Genomic DNA, 14,930 nt, shown 5'->3' on the forward strand with positions numbered 1-14,930 from the left:
CAGAGAGATCTCATTAATTTTTTTAATGATTTTTCTTTTTTTGTTGTTTGTTGAGAATATACGTAGAACATACACAAATCCAACAATTTCTACATGTACAATTCAGTGACACTGATTACATTCTTTGAGTTGAGCTACTATCCTCACCCTCCTTTTTCAAATTGTTTCTCCCTGTCTCAGTTGTCTAATGTTACTGTAATAGAAATACCTCAAGTGGATGGCTTCAACAAACAGAAATTTATTCTTTCACAGTTTAGGAGGCTACAAGTCAGAATTCAGAGCTCCAGCTCCAAGGGAAGGCTTTCTGTCTCTGTCAGCTCTGGGGGAAGGAAGGTCCTTGTCGTTAGTCTTCCCCTGGTCTAGGAGCTTCTCCTATCCCGGCTCTTCTTTCTTGGTGGTAGGAGGTCCCTGTCTTTCTGCTCACTCCTCTTCCTTTTATCTCTTGTAAGATAAAAGGCGATACAGGCCACACCACAGGGAAACTCCCCTCATATCAGATCAGGGCTGTGACCTGAATAAGGGTGTTGCATCCCACCCTAATCCTCTTTAACACAGCCTCATCTTGCATCATTCACCACAGGCAGAGATTAGGATTTCCAACATGTAGGAAAATTACATCAAATCACAAAATGGAGGACAACCACACAATACTGGGAATCACGGCCAAGTCAAGTTACACATATTTTGGGGGGACCCAATTCAATCCATGACACTCCTCCATTAACATAAACTAACTGTCTGCTAAGTTTCCTATTTAATCTTTCATGTTTCCATACAGGTAGCTCTTAAAAGAGCACAGTGCTCAAGGCAGACATCCTTTACTAATTAAGCTAAACTATTGTTTGGTTTAAAGAAGACTTCAGGGGATATTTTTGGTTTAAGGTTTAACACATATCTCAGGGCAATATTTTCAGGAGTTCATCCAGCCTGAGTGGCTCTAGAAAGTCTCGATTCCGTGAGAGTTTAAAACTCTGTTTTTCATTTCTCCCTTTTGATCAGAATTCTTCCAGAGAATCTTTGTAGATCTAATTAATTTTTATGTCCTCACTTATATTGCATGTTTTCTGAAGGGAAATGTGAATGATTTGTAATACAAACCTAGTATGCATTTTTTAATATGTGTTCAAAGGCACAGGGGTATAAATACAAGAATATAAATAATAAATTGTATTTTCTTATTTGTATTATAGTTTTTATTATTCTTTCATTTAAGATTTGATGTGGAGAAGGAATGTTCAAAAATTGATGAAGATTACAAAGAAAACACTGTCATAAACAAGTCACATTTATCTAAAATTGAGACAAGGATAGATACAGCAGGTAATTTGGGGATGGGGGAACAGTAATGAAAACTGTCAACCTAGAAGACATCCTCCTTAAATGTTGCAGAATTTTATTAAAAAATTTATAGATTTTCCACTGGAGTTAGCCACCACTAACAAATTCAATTCTATATTTTAAATAATTTTGTAAGATAATAGTTGCAATACTTGAATTTAGTAAAACTCCAAAAATATAAGCCTATTTTTCTTACCATAATTCATTTTTTGAGTGATAGAGTACTTTGTTTTCATTTGAAGCTTGTAAATGAATTAAAAACAAAAAACAAAACCTACTGCCGTTGAGTCAATTCTGATTCATAGCGACCCTACAGGACAGAGTAGAGCGGCCCCACAGGGTTTCCAAGGGGCGCCTGGTGGATCCAAACTGCCTGCCTTTTGGTTAGCAGCTGTAGCACTTAACCACTATACCACCTGGGTTTCCAAATAGCATCTTTAGATTAATACAAACCAATCATAAAATATCTATACCCTCAAAAATTTTAAGTGATAAAAAAAGAAATATCTTTTTTGGGGGGTGAGGGGATGATCAGAAAGGTGCCTTTATTTCGTTGTACAAGGAAAAGAGCAATCGGGACTGTTGCCTCAAGACTGCGGGCAGGCAGCTTGGGGAGGTGGGCCTTGACAGAGAGCAGACAAGAAAATGCAAATTTATCACAAATAGTCAGGACTGACCTTTACATAGGTGCTCAGAGTTTGGAAATGACTATGCATTTTCTTTAGACAAGGGTTTGATCTCCCAGGATGGAGGAAGAGGTTGATTTTCTCTCATTAGGAGGCGAAGTCTCCACCTAGAGGCGGGTCGAGGCCATCTGTTGCCCATTCTGTGGTTATCTTGTCAAGGGCAATTTTAGAAGAATGGGCGGCTTATTCTACTTGGCGTAGGAGGATAAGCCAGAGCGGGCGTCTCTCAGAAGTATTGGGCTCTGAGGTGCCTGCCTCATTCCCTCCTTTTCTTTGGGTGTTGGTCACTCATGACCAATGCCCATTTTAAACTATTGGACAATTGTGAACCAAGTCTGGCGTGTCTTATAAGGGGATAGGGCTTCTCTAAGGAACTTTTAAATCAGCAGAGGAGGTGGGGAACGGTTGGCAGATGTAACAACTCTTCACATTTTCTCTCTGGGAAACGGAATTGGATGAATGGATTGTTTTCTCACTTAGCTTTGGCTACACAAATTTCTTGCAGAAGGTTAGCAACTAATGTTGGCTAGAAGGCTGTCAGCCTCTTATAAATTTCACTTGTTTAAACACAGCATAAAGAAACAAAAAGGCAAACAGTGTATGTAATACAATGAACAAGATTAAAAAGTTAGTTTGGGATTGGATCTATGCAGCAGGGTGTTTTATAAACAAATACTTGGGTCTTTAATAGGTTTGTAAGTCCATTTCTCACTGTTCTGAGGAGTTTGTCCCTCTACCTCTGGTGGAACAGTTTGTTTTTCTTGGGTGTGGTGGATCTAAGCTTTGAGACTGCTGGGCCTCATAGAGGTTGGGGTTGTTAGTAATACCTCGAAAAGACTGGTCTGCTTTTTTTGGAGAGGCTCTGACTGTTAGGCTTTTAGGAAGACCTAATCACTAGGCGGAAAACCTGGTGGCGTAGTGGTTAAGCGCTATGGCTGCTAACCAAAAGGTCAGCAGTTCAAATCCACCAGGTACTCCTTGGAAACTCTATGGGGCAGTTCTTCTCTTCCCTATAGGATCGTTATGAGTTGTAATTGACTTGACCGTAATGGGTTTGGTTTTATTCACCAGGCTGGAACAAGTGTAGGGGTACTTTTGGCTTAGGTGGGATCTCTAGGTGCTCATACCCAATAACCCCAGGCACATTTCGTGTCTCCCATGGATTCACTCTTGGGCCCAAGGCAGATCAGCCTTCAGGATTCCCCCCATCCCCTCCTGGAGAACTCTCCATGTGGCATCAGATATCAGGCAGGGTCCCCGGCACGGTCTGTCTCAGGAACCCAGTGATGACTTCTGGCTGGCTCACCAGAAAAAAAAAAAAAAAACAGAAATGTCAGGTGAAAACCCCATATTTTGCTCAATGTGACTTGTTACAGCCAATAAACAAGAGGCCGAGATGGGAGATCAGAAAGACGCCTTTATTTCGTTGTACAAGGAAAGGAGCAGTTGAGGCTGTTGCCTCCAAGACTACTCTGAAAAGAAATATCTATAAACTTAGGAATCAATCCTTGGTTTTCTTTTGTTTATTTTATGATTTTCTATTTCTATTGTTTAAATAAGCATCCTTTTTTTTTTTCTGTAACCATACACAATTTTTTTGGTGCCATAATTTTTTAAAAAATAATTTACTTTATTTTCGTTGTTGAGAATATACACAGCAGAACATATACCAATTCAACAATTTCTACATGTACCAGTTAGTGACACTGATTACATTCTTCGAGTTGTGCAACCATTCTCACCCTCGTTTTCTGAGTTGTTCCTTCCCCATTAACATAAATGTACTGCCCCCTAAGGTTCCTATCTGATCTTTTCAGTTGCTGTTGTCACTTTGATCCCATATAGATAGATCTTAACAGAGCACAAGGCAGACATTCTTTACTAGTTAAGCTAAATTATTGTTTGGTTTAAAGAAGAATTCAGGGGATATTTTTGGCTTAAGGTTTAACGCTTATCTCACGGCACTAGTTTCAGGAGGTAGAACAGAAGCACTGAACATGTTATCAGGCCAATTAGCTGGGATGTCCCGTGAAACTATGACCCTAAACCTCCAAACCAAGAAACAAAACCCCATGAGGTGTTTGGTTATACATAAGCAGCCTTAGCAGCTACTCTTTTTTTTTTTTGTTGTTGTTGTCAATGTATCTATCACACAACTTCTGTTAATTCAAAGTTTTAAAAATAAGCATTCTTAAATTTAAATTTTTTTAAATTACACTTAAGTATATTTTCACGTGTAACAGATAGATTTATCTCTAGGACTAACTGATAGGGAAAAGGATTTTTTTGCTACTCATGAAAAGGAAAAAGGAAACGAAGCTTTCAACTCAGGGGATTATGAAGAAGCTGTGATGTATTATACAAGGTGAGCCTATTTTTGTTGTCCAAACTTGCCATTTTAAAAATGATAATGCTTAAATTTAATTGTCGAATTGATGTAAGTCAGTAGTGTATGCCAGAATCATTCAAGAAATTGTACTTGTGATTTGTCATAAATTCACTTATGTTTGCCTTGTTTTTTCAATACTTTTCTTAAACTTCAGTCCTCCTACCCCACCCCCACTTTTGGCAGATGACTTAACTTTCCTACTTTTCAGAGAAAATAGAAGCTATCAGAAAGGAACTTGATAGAAAGTTCATACAGCTTATCTGTTGCCATCAAGTTGATTCTGACTCATAGTTACCCTGTAGGACAGAGTAGAACTGCCCCATAGGGTTTCTAAGGCTGTAATCTTTATGGAAGCAAGACTACGACATCTTTCTTCTGTGGAGTGTCTGGTGGGTTTGAACCATGGACCCTCTGGTTAGCAGCTGAGAGCTTACTCACTGTACCACCAGGTTCCTTTCATATAGCACAGAGGTCAAGAGTTTGGCTTCTGCAGTCAGATTGCCTGGATCTAATCCTAGTACTTGTAGATCTCCCTCCCAGGGCCTTTCTATGTGTTGAGTCTTCTGTCTGGAATGTTCTTCCTTCTTCTCATTATTTACATTCTTTATATTTCAGGTAACAGCCAGTGCCTCACTTCCTCAGGGAAGTCTTTCCTGACCTCCTACACACTGGGTTAAATCGCAGCCCCTCCCTACTCCCCAAGTTATAGGCACTTGTAACAATCTTATTTCTCCTTTGTATCACTTGTCAGATGTCAACTGGACTTTAAGCCCTGTGAGGGCAGAGCCCAACTGTCAGTTCTTTACACCATTTTATCCCTAATGTCCAGCCAAGTACCTGGTTTGTAGCAGATGTTGAACAAATATTTGTTGTATGAACTTTTGAAGCTCTTATAGTCTATGAAAAGTAGACTGAAATAGTGTTACAGACAAATGGTGCTTACCAAATCACTAGTGTTACCTTAAAACAAAACACTGTAAAATCTTCCTTCAACCCTCAGAATGAAGATGGTTGGTTTTACTTTGTTTTGTTTCTTAAAGTTGTTTGTGTCTCTGGAGAAGTTTGTCTCCTTAGACTGTTTAAGTGAACACACAAAGTAAAGAGGATATTTGATGGATCATTCACTCAGTGCAGCCTTCCCTATTCAAGCAAGTTGTTGTCAGACCTCTCCAGCTCTGATGTTGGTCTTTCTCTTCTTGTACATCTCCACCAGTGAAGAGTCTCTCTAGTGATTGTCTTGTATATTAGGGGAGCAAAATTTTTACGTTCTCTTGAGGACTCATACCACTGATGGATTAAAGCAGTGTAGCACATTGGTTAAGGAAACTCAGACTACCACTTTCTGACCTGGGGCAGGTTCTTCACCTCTCTTGCCTCAGTTTTTTCACCGTGATGAGGATATGATAGTGTCTACCTCAGGAGCCCTGGTGGTGTAACTGTTAAGTACTTGGCTGCTAACCAAAAAGTTGGTGGTTCAAACCCACCCAGCGGCTCCGCGGGAGAAAGTCCTCGTAATCTGCTCCCGTAAAGACCGCAACCTAGAAAACCCTGTGGGGGCAGTTCTGCTTTGTCTGGCCTGTGTACTCAGTGTAAGATACTCTTGTTATTATTCATGTGTGTTTTCCGTGTCTGGTCTCTACCCAACCAGGCAATTTCTTTATATTCATCTTTAATGATCTTAGTAGGTTGCTGGGTGGTGCAAATGGTTTACACTCACCTACTAACCTAAAGGTTGGCGGTTCAAACCCACCAGCAGCACTGCAGAAGAAAGACTTGGTTATCTGCTTCTGTAAAGATTGCCACCAAGAAAACCCTCCAGAGCAGTTCTATTCTGTAATACAAGGGGTCACCAAGAATCAGAATCAACTCGATGACAACAGTTTGGTTTTGGTTTGGTAATGATCTTGGAAATCGACACTTTCTGTGACTCTTCCATTTTCATCTTCTACTTCTTTTCTGGATTTAGTAAATTGAATGTACCAATATCCTTACCTTTCCTATATCTGGGTATACATTATTTCACAGTATTCCAAATCAAATTCTTGAGCAACAGCCCAGTAGATGCTAAGTTTTTCTTTTCATTAATTCTTTTGCATTCACACTTCTAGTAAAATTTGCTCTCTTAAGGTCTGTATTCCTCATCCTATTGACTACTGGCCTCTTGTTTCCTTTAATGAAGTTACTTTATGATTATTTTCTTAAAGTTACATCTACTTTTTAGATTACAAACTGATTTGTGTCTAATAACACACTAACAGCTCAATAAAGTTGTGGTTGATTGTTCTACTTTTTTTTGTACTAGGAAATTGCCCCAAGAAGTCAAAAAAATTTGTTTGATATTTGAGGTTAACTAAGCCAGTGTTTTAGGAGATCTATAGGTATTTACTAGGAACCCCAGTGACATAATGGTTAAGTGCTTAGCTGCTAACCAGAAGGTCTGTAGTGTGAACTTACCAGTTATTCTAAGGAAGAAAACACCTGGTGATCTGCTCCTATAATCTTTATTACTGCCTAGGAAACCCTGTGAGGCATTTCTACTCTGTCAAACAGAGTTGATATGAGTTGGAATCAACTTGATGGTACACAACAACATGAATATTTAAATTCTCACGATGCCATTAAAGCATGAGTGAGCTTTAAACCTTTTAACTGGATATTTAAGCATTATGTAAATATTGCCTTTATGCATATTCATAGAAATTATTTTATTACTTTGGATGATCTAGGCTATAATCGTTTCATTTATAACTTTAGCTGAGTTTTTCTATATTCTTATGTTTACCTTAAGTCTGCTTGGTACCAGCAAGTGTTTCTTTTATAGGAGTATATCAGTGCTTCCTACCGTAGCTGCGTATAATAACCGAGCTCAAGCAAAAATCAAATTACAGAATTGGAATAGTGCTTTTCAGGATTGTGAAAAGGTCTTGGAGTTAGAACCTGGAAACTTAAAAGGTAATAAAAATTTGTAGAATATTTAAAAATTTACAGAAGGATATATTAAAGACCATTTTTAGACACTCATACATTTACACTAAAAGTATTTAAAATAAAAAATTTGTTCTTGTGAGTCACCACCTTCATAAAATTACTTTTAAGTTCAGTTTGGAATGTAAACCCCTGGTTATTTGTATTGAAGTAGCTAATAATCCCAGAAGATTGAATAAAATGTATATTTTAAGAAATATCTCAAGCTTGATTCAAAATATGTCACTTAGTAAAAAAAAAATTAAGTCTATTTTAATATGGACATTTTTTCTGATACTATACTTTTTCTGGTAGAATAAAATAAAAAGCCCATACTGGAGCTCTAAAACCTTCTACCATCTACCACCTAGATGTCCATACACATTTTAAATTAAATGTGTCCCAAACTGAGTATATTGTTCCACCAAAACCTGCACTCTGTCTTGTGTTTCCCACTTCAGTGACTATTCTTCTCTACCATAGCCCAAGCCTGAAATATGCAACTCAGACTTGGTTCCCTTCCTTTTCTGCTATCAAAAAGGACTCATTCCAAGAAGGAGTAACACAAATTATAATAGATACAATATATTTCTTTAAACATCTGTGGACTTCATATAAATATAAATACTTATATTTTTTCACATGGAATGTACCCCTTTGTGCCTGCAAACATGGATGGGCATAAGCCATAGATGTGCTGAGGAGAACCTGGTGCATCAATCCCAACTATCATTGTCATGTATTGCCCTCAGTAAAATCCTCTTGTGCCTGCATTTTGTGCTAGCTGGTCTTCATCACAGAGTTTGGGTAGGCTCCCAGCTTTAATCAGGCACCCCGTGAAAGTTTTGTGTTCTCCTGTTGGGCCTGTACCACCTCTGTGCCAGATCCTTTGCCAAGAGCTTTACATATATTAACTCCAGTAATTTTCACAACTGCCTGAGTGGTACAGATACTATTATTAAAACACTGATTTTACAAAGGAAGTAACTGAGGTGCAGAGAGATTAAGTGACTCACCCAAGATCACAGAGCTAGCCAATGGCAGAGCCAGGACTCAAAGCCACATGACAGACGCCAGAGCCCACATTCAACCACTATGCTACTCTTCTGCCACTAGGATGCCCTTATGTTTTAATTCTTCCTTGTTTGAGTAATTTCTTACACACCAGAATCTTCACTACTAAAAAACAAATTTGGAAAAGACAAACTAGTAATGAACATGGCCATAAAACACTAAGAAATCTTATGTTTGCTTAAGTGAGTAAATAACTTCCTCTTCAAAACTTTATTTTTAACTCAAAAAAATAATTGTTCTAAACATAATGTGGTAGGTTGGATGCAATCCTAGAACAGAAAAAGGACATTAGTAGAAAAACTGGTGAAATCTGAATAAAGTCTATGGTTAATAGTAGTATACCCATGTTAATTTCTTAATTTTGGCAATGGCTGTATAAGATGTTAGCATTAGGGGAAGTAGCTGAAGGTATATGGGAACTTTCAGTACTATCTTTGTAACTTTTCTGTGAATCTAAAATTATTCAAAATAAAAGTAAGAAAAACAGATAATTTTTATATCAATATTTCTTCATAAAAATTCCTGAAGAGCAATAGCTAAACTGTACTTAAAGCACCAAAAAAAAAAAAAAAACCCAGTGCCGTTGAGTCGATTCCGACTCATAGCGACCCTATAGGACAGAGTAGAGCTGCCCCATAGAGTTTCCAAGGAGCGCCTGGAGGATTAGAACTGCCGACCCTTTGGTTAGCAGCCGTAGCACTTAACCACTACGCCACCAGGGTTTCCAGCTTAAAGCACAGTGCTACAATTTTGATTAAATTTATAACAAAATGACTTACACTTTCACTTTTCATGGCTCATTCTAAGACTAAAATAAAATTGGTCAAATTTATAATTAAGTTTTAAAATGGCATAATAAAGTATATCAGATATAAATTCTTGCTTTTCAGAATTACCAAGCCTGATTCTTTTCAAAATGACTTAATACAAAGCTCTCTTACTATATGATAATGGATAATGATGGGAGTAGAAAGAAGGGCTTCAAACTGGTTTGTTCCTGTTAGAACCCCTGCTGAGAATTTGCATTTCCACCCAGATATACTGAATCAGAATGTACAGTTTAACAAGATCCCCAGGTGATTCTTACGTATAATAAATTTTGAGAACTACTGCTCCACTAATGCTTCTCAGAATTGGTCCCTAACCAGCAGTATTAGCATCACCTGGAAATTCTTAGCAGGGGTTGGAACTGGAACGAACAGGTTTGAAGCCCTGCTAGAGAGGCATTCATCTTTAGTATTAAATAACTATCAAGTTATACACTGAAACCTATCCAAAAAGCTGATGCAAATTGTTGAAGTACTCAATTTCTGAACCTAGCTGACTTAATCATTAGGATTTTCTCACAGTTTCCTGTGCAAAATAACTCCTTCTAATTATTTTAGAGAGTGCCCTACAGATTTTGCTAATGAGCTGATATTCTGAGATAGCTGCTAGTCATCAATACATTAAATAAAGAATTTGCTAAGGCTTTTATAAAGTGGTAAAGTAATAAAATAATGCCAGTGATGACTATAAGAAGGAGAACGTTGTTGTTCAGTGAAAAGCTTCCCAGTGCTGCAGCAGGATGTGGTGCCTCTGAAGGATTACCAACGTTTTGAGCTGTGGAGTTTCTCAGCTCTGGGGGCAGCTGGCAGGGCCAGGGACTGCCAGAGCGGGGGAGGTGTTAGAGGGCATGGTTGCCTGATGTAGCCTCTTCTGTTTACTTCAGTATCATTTTCTCTGTGTACAATATGAAAATGGGTGTAGCTAAGCCTTTGTATAATAACATCCTAAACTTTTCTCTGCTACTTATATTCTTCCATTTGCAAAATGTTATAACTATAATGCCAAATCTTAAAATCCATAAATTTTATTTTGGGTAATTTTCAGCTCTTCTGCGCCGTGCCACTACATATAAACATCAAAACAAGCTCCAGCAGGCTGTAGAAGATTTGAGTAAAGTACTGGATGTTGAACCTGATAATGATTTGGCTAAGGTAAGTACAGAACGTAATTTCTCACCTAATTCTATAGTTTGCTATTTTTGTATTTATGTTGAAATGATACAATAATTGCTGATTTCAATCTCGCTGAATAATTTATATTGAGGATTAGGTAACAGCTTTAAAAAGTAGGCATAGCCCAGGCACCCCAAAATGTTAACATTTATTTGAAGTGGAAGAAAACAGGCTCTTAAAATAATTGTCCAGAACTATAAACCTATGTTCAAAAGACAAATATTTAATTTTTCCCTTCCCAGTCATTAATTGTAGGCAGTGCTATTCTCTGAGCTAATCGTGATTTACTATGCAGAGTGAAGCTAGGATTAGGCAGGAGCTCCATGGCCATAGAAGAGTGTTTGTCTCTCTAACACTGACTTGCACGGTAAGCATAGCATTGTTGGCAGCACTTACTACTGACTGAGCAGACTCACTCAGATAAGTACTTGGGGGGTTATGTATTAAGATCTAAATGGTAGAGATAAGTGTCAAGAACTGTGAAGGGTCTGAGATTTTACCCTACTTGCAAATTAACTAGCTAGCCTGGTAGAAGATATAAGACTCCTGGGATAGAGATAAAAGACTTTATTACACACAGCGTAGCAAGCAGATAAGCTTCATGTTTGTGTCAGTTCCCTTTGCTGCCTAGTCTTATGAAGGTGACAAACAGTGGCCCAGGTGGATGCTGCATAGTCAGTGGGTTTGTGTCACAGCTGACGAACCCCAAGTTTAGGAAACCCCATCTTTTATAATGGGCTACAAGCAAACCTATCCAACCTCTGCTCTAGGGGAAGACATTATCTTTATTACACTGGAGAAAAACAAAACTGCCCTCTCTTCTGAAAGGTGATACTATCTCTATTTTCCAAAGCTGCTTTCTGTACAAACATCCTTGAAAAGATAGTCCAGGACAAAGACTGCCTGTGTCTCTGCTCTCAGTGTGTTCATAAATATGAGAGACCTGTGGAGAATAGTCTCCCAACAATTAGTAGTCACTAAGTTTCCATAGATACCTATTGGGTTATTTCTCTCTGTCTTCCTCTCCCCTAGCAAACACTATCTTTTTACTATCCCTATGCTTTTACCTTTTCCAGAATTTCATATAGTATGGATCATACAGTATGTAGTCTTTTCAGACTGGCTTCTTTCATTTAGCCATGTGCACTTAAGATTGCTCCATGTTTTTTGTCACTTGATAGCTCATATCTTTTTATCATGAATAATATTCCATTACATGAATGTCCCAGTTTGTTTTCTATTCATCTGTTGAAGGACACCTTGTTGCTTCCAATTTTTAGCAATGATGAATGAAACTGCTCTAAATATTCATGTAGAGGTTATTGTGTGGGCGTAAGTTTCCAACTCACTTGGATAACTACTAGGGAGTGCAGTAAGATTTTGTTTAGCTTTGTGAGAAATTGCCACACTGTCTCCTAAAATGGCTGTCCATTTTATATTTCCGTCAGCAATGAATGAGAGTTCCTGTTGTTTCACATATTGCCAGCATTTGGTGGTGTAAATGTTTTGCATTTTAGCCATTCTGTGTATAGTGGTATTTCACTGTTGTTTTAATTTACAGTTTTCTAGTGACATATGATATTGATCACCTTTTCTTTCATCTGGTTATTTACCATCCGTATGTCTTCTTTGATGAGGTATCTGTTCAGATCTTTTGCACATTTTTGAATTGGGTTGTTTGTTTTCTTGTTGAGATTTAAGAATTCTTTGTATATTTTGGATACAAATTCTTTATCAGATGCATGTTTTGCAAGTATTTTATTCCAGTCTGTGGCTTGTCTTTTCATTTCCTTAAAGGTGTCTTTTACAGAAAAGTTTTTCATTTTAATGAAGGTTAACTTATAAATTTTTTCTTTCATAAATCGTACTTTTGGTATTGTGTCTAAAAAGTCGTTGCCAAACCCAGGCTCACCTAGGTTTTCTATGTTATGTTCTAGAAGTTTTATAACTTTGAGAACTACAGTTTGTAAAGTGTTTTACATTTAAGTCTATGATCCATTTTTAGCTAATTTTTGTGAAAAGTGTAAGGTCTGTGTCTACATTCATTTTTTTACACGTGGATATCTAGTTGTTCTAGCAATGTTCATTGAAGACTCTCCTTTTCTTTTAAAAAAAATTTTTTTGTACACTACGTGAAAGTTTACAGAGCAAATTAGTTTCCCATTCAATAGTTTGTACATACAGTGTTCCATGACATAGGTTTCATTCACTCTCCCCATTTCTGACCTAGGTTCCCCATTTACTTTCGTCCTGATTTTCTACCCCTTCCTACCCTCTCATCTTTACTTTTGTGCATGTTTCCCTTTTGATCTTTTATAATTGATTGTCTAAGGAGCACATTTATCTCAGTTTGTTGTTGTCGTTAGGTGCCATGGAGTCAGATCCAACTCATAGTGATCCTACAACAGAATGAAACACTGTCCGGTCCTGCGCCATGCTCACAATCATTATGCTTGAGCCCATTGTTGTAGCCACTGTGTCAGTTATCTCGTTGAGGGTTTTCCTTTTTTTCGCTGACCCTCTATTTTGCCAAGCATGATGTCCTTCTCCAGGGATTGGTACCTCCTGATAACATGACCAGAGTATGTGAGTTGTAGTCTCACCATTTTTGCTTCTAAGGTGCATTCTTGTTGCATTTTTTCCAAGACAGATTTGTTCATTCTTTTTACAGTCCATGGTATGTTCAGTATTCTTCACCAGCACCACAATTCAAAGGTGTCAATTCTTTTTCAGTCTTCCTTATTCATTGTTCAGCTTTCACATGCGTATGAGGTGATTGAAAACACCATGGCTCAGGTCAGGCACACCTTAGTCTTCAAGGTAACATCTTTGCTTTTTAACACTTTTGCAGCAGATTTGCCCAGTGCAATCATCTTACTTCTTGACTGCTGCTTCCACGGCTGTTGATGGATCCAAGTAAAATGAAATTCTTGACAACTTCAGTCTTTTCTGCTTATCATGATGTTGCTTATCGGTCCAGTTGTGAGGATTTTTGTTTTCTTTATGTTGAGGAATAATCCATACTGAAGGCTGTGGTCTTTGACCCTCATCAGTAAGTGCTTCAAGTCCTTTTCACTTTCAGCAAGCGAGGTTGTGACATCTGCATAACGTAGGTTGTTAATGAGTCTTCCTCCAATCCGAATACTGCAATTTTCTTCATATAGTCCAGCTTCTCAAGTTATTTGCTCAGCATACAGATTGAATAAGTGTGGTGACCTCTCCATACAGCATCCCCTCTTGATCTATGTACAGGTTCCTCCATAGCACAATTAAGTGTTCTGGAATTCCCATTCTTTGCAATGTTACCCATAATTTGTTATGATCCACACAGTCAAATGCCTTTGCATAGCCAATAAAGCATATGTAAACATCCTTCTGGTATTCTCTGCTTTCAGCCAGAATCCATCTGACATCAGCAATGACCTGCCGTGTTCCATGTCCTCTTCTGAATCTGGCTTGAATTTATGACAGTTCCCTGTCGATATACTGCTGCAGGTGCTTTTGAATGATCTTCAGCAAAATTTTACTTTCGTGTGATATTAATGATATTGTCTGATAATTTCTGCATTTGGTTGGATCAACTTTTTTTGGAATAGGCATAAATATGGATCTCTTCCAGTCAGTTGGTCAGGTAGCTGTCTTCCAAATTTCTTGGCATATATGAGTGAGCACTTCCAGTGCTGCATGCATTTGTTGAAACATCTCAATTAGTATTCCATCCATTCCTGAAGCCATGTTTTTCTCCAGTGCCTCCAGTGCACCTTGGATTTCTTCCTTCAGGACCATCAATTCCTGATCATATGCTACCTCCTGAAATGGCTGAATGTCAACCAAATCTTTTTGATATAGTGACTCTGTGTATTCCTTCCATCTTCTTTTGATGTTTCCTGCACCATTTAATATTTTCCCCATAGAATCCTTCAGTATTGCAACTCATGGCTTGAATTTTTTTCTTCAGTTCTTTCAGCTTGAGAAATGCCAAGAGTATTCATCCCTTTTGGTTTTCTATTTCCGGCTCTTTGCACATGTCATTATAATACTTTAGTTTGTCTTCCCGAGCCACCCTTTGAAATCTTCTGCTCAGCAATTTTACTTTATCATTTCTTCCTTTTGCTACTTGACATTCAAGAACAAGTTTGAGAGTCTCTTCTAACATCCATTTCAGTCTTCTCTTCCTCTCCTGTCTTTTTAATGACGTCTTACCTTCTTCATTATGTAATGTCTTTGATGTCATTCCACAGCTCATCTGGTCTTTGGTCATTAGTGTTCAACGTGTCAAATCAATTCTTGAAATGGTCTCTAAATTCAGGTGGGATATACTCAAGATCATACTTTGGCTCTCGTGGACTTGTTCCAGTTTTTTTCAGCTTCAACTTGAACTTCCATATGAGCAATTGATAGTCTGTTCCACAGTCAGCCCCTGGACTTGTTCTGACTGATGATATTGAGCTTTTCCACTGTCTCCTTCCACAGATGTAG

General features: G+C 38.0%; 1 protein-coding gene across 1 annotated transcript in view; it reads left to right on the forward strand.

Moving 5' to 3' along the window:
* Window positions 1-14,930, forward strand: part of SPAG1 (sperm associated antigen 1) — an 80,596-nt gene that overhangs the window by 11,757 nt on the left and 53,909 nt on the right. Inside the window, exons 5-8 of the mRNA XM_003408415.4 lie at window positions 1,214-1,320; window positions 4,284-4,389; window positions 7,235-7,365; window positions 10,324-10,430. Of these exons, the coding sequence (XP_003408463.2) occupies window positions 1,214-1,320; window positions 4,284-4,389; window positions 7,235-7,365; window positions 10,324-10,430 (451 nt within the window). The remainder of the gene's footprint in view (window positions 1-1,213; window positions 1,321-4,283; window positions 4,390-7,234; window positions 7,366-10,323; window positions 10,431-14,930) is intronic.

The sequence above is a fragment of the Loxodonta africana genome, chromosome 14 (assembly GCF_030014295.1).
Source record: "Loxodonta africana isolate mLoxAfr1 chromosome 14, mLoxAfr1.hap2, whole genome shotgun sequence".
Classification (NCBI taxonomy): domain Eukaryota; kingdom Metazoa; phylum Chordata; class Mammalia; order Proboscidea; family Elephantidae; genus Loxodonta; species Loxodonta africana.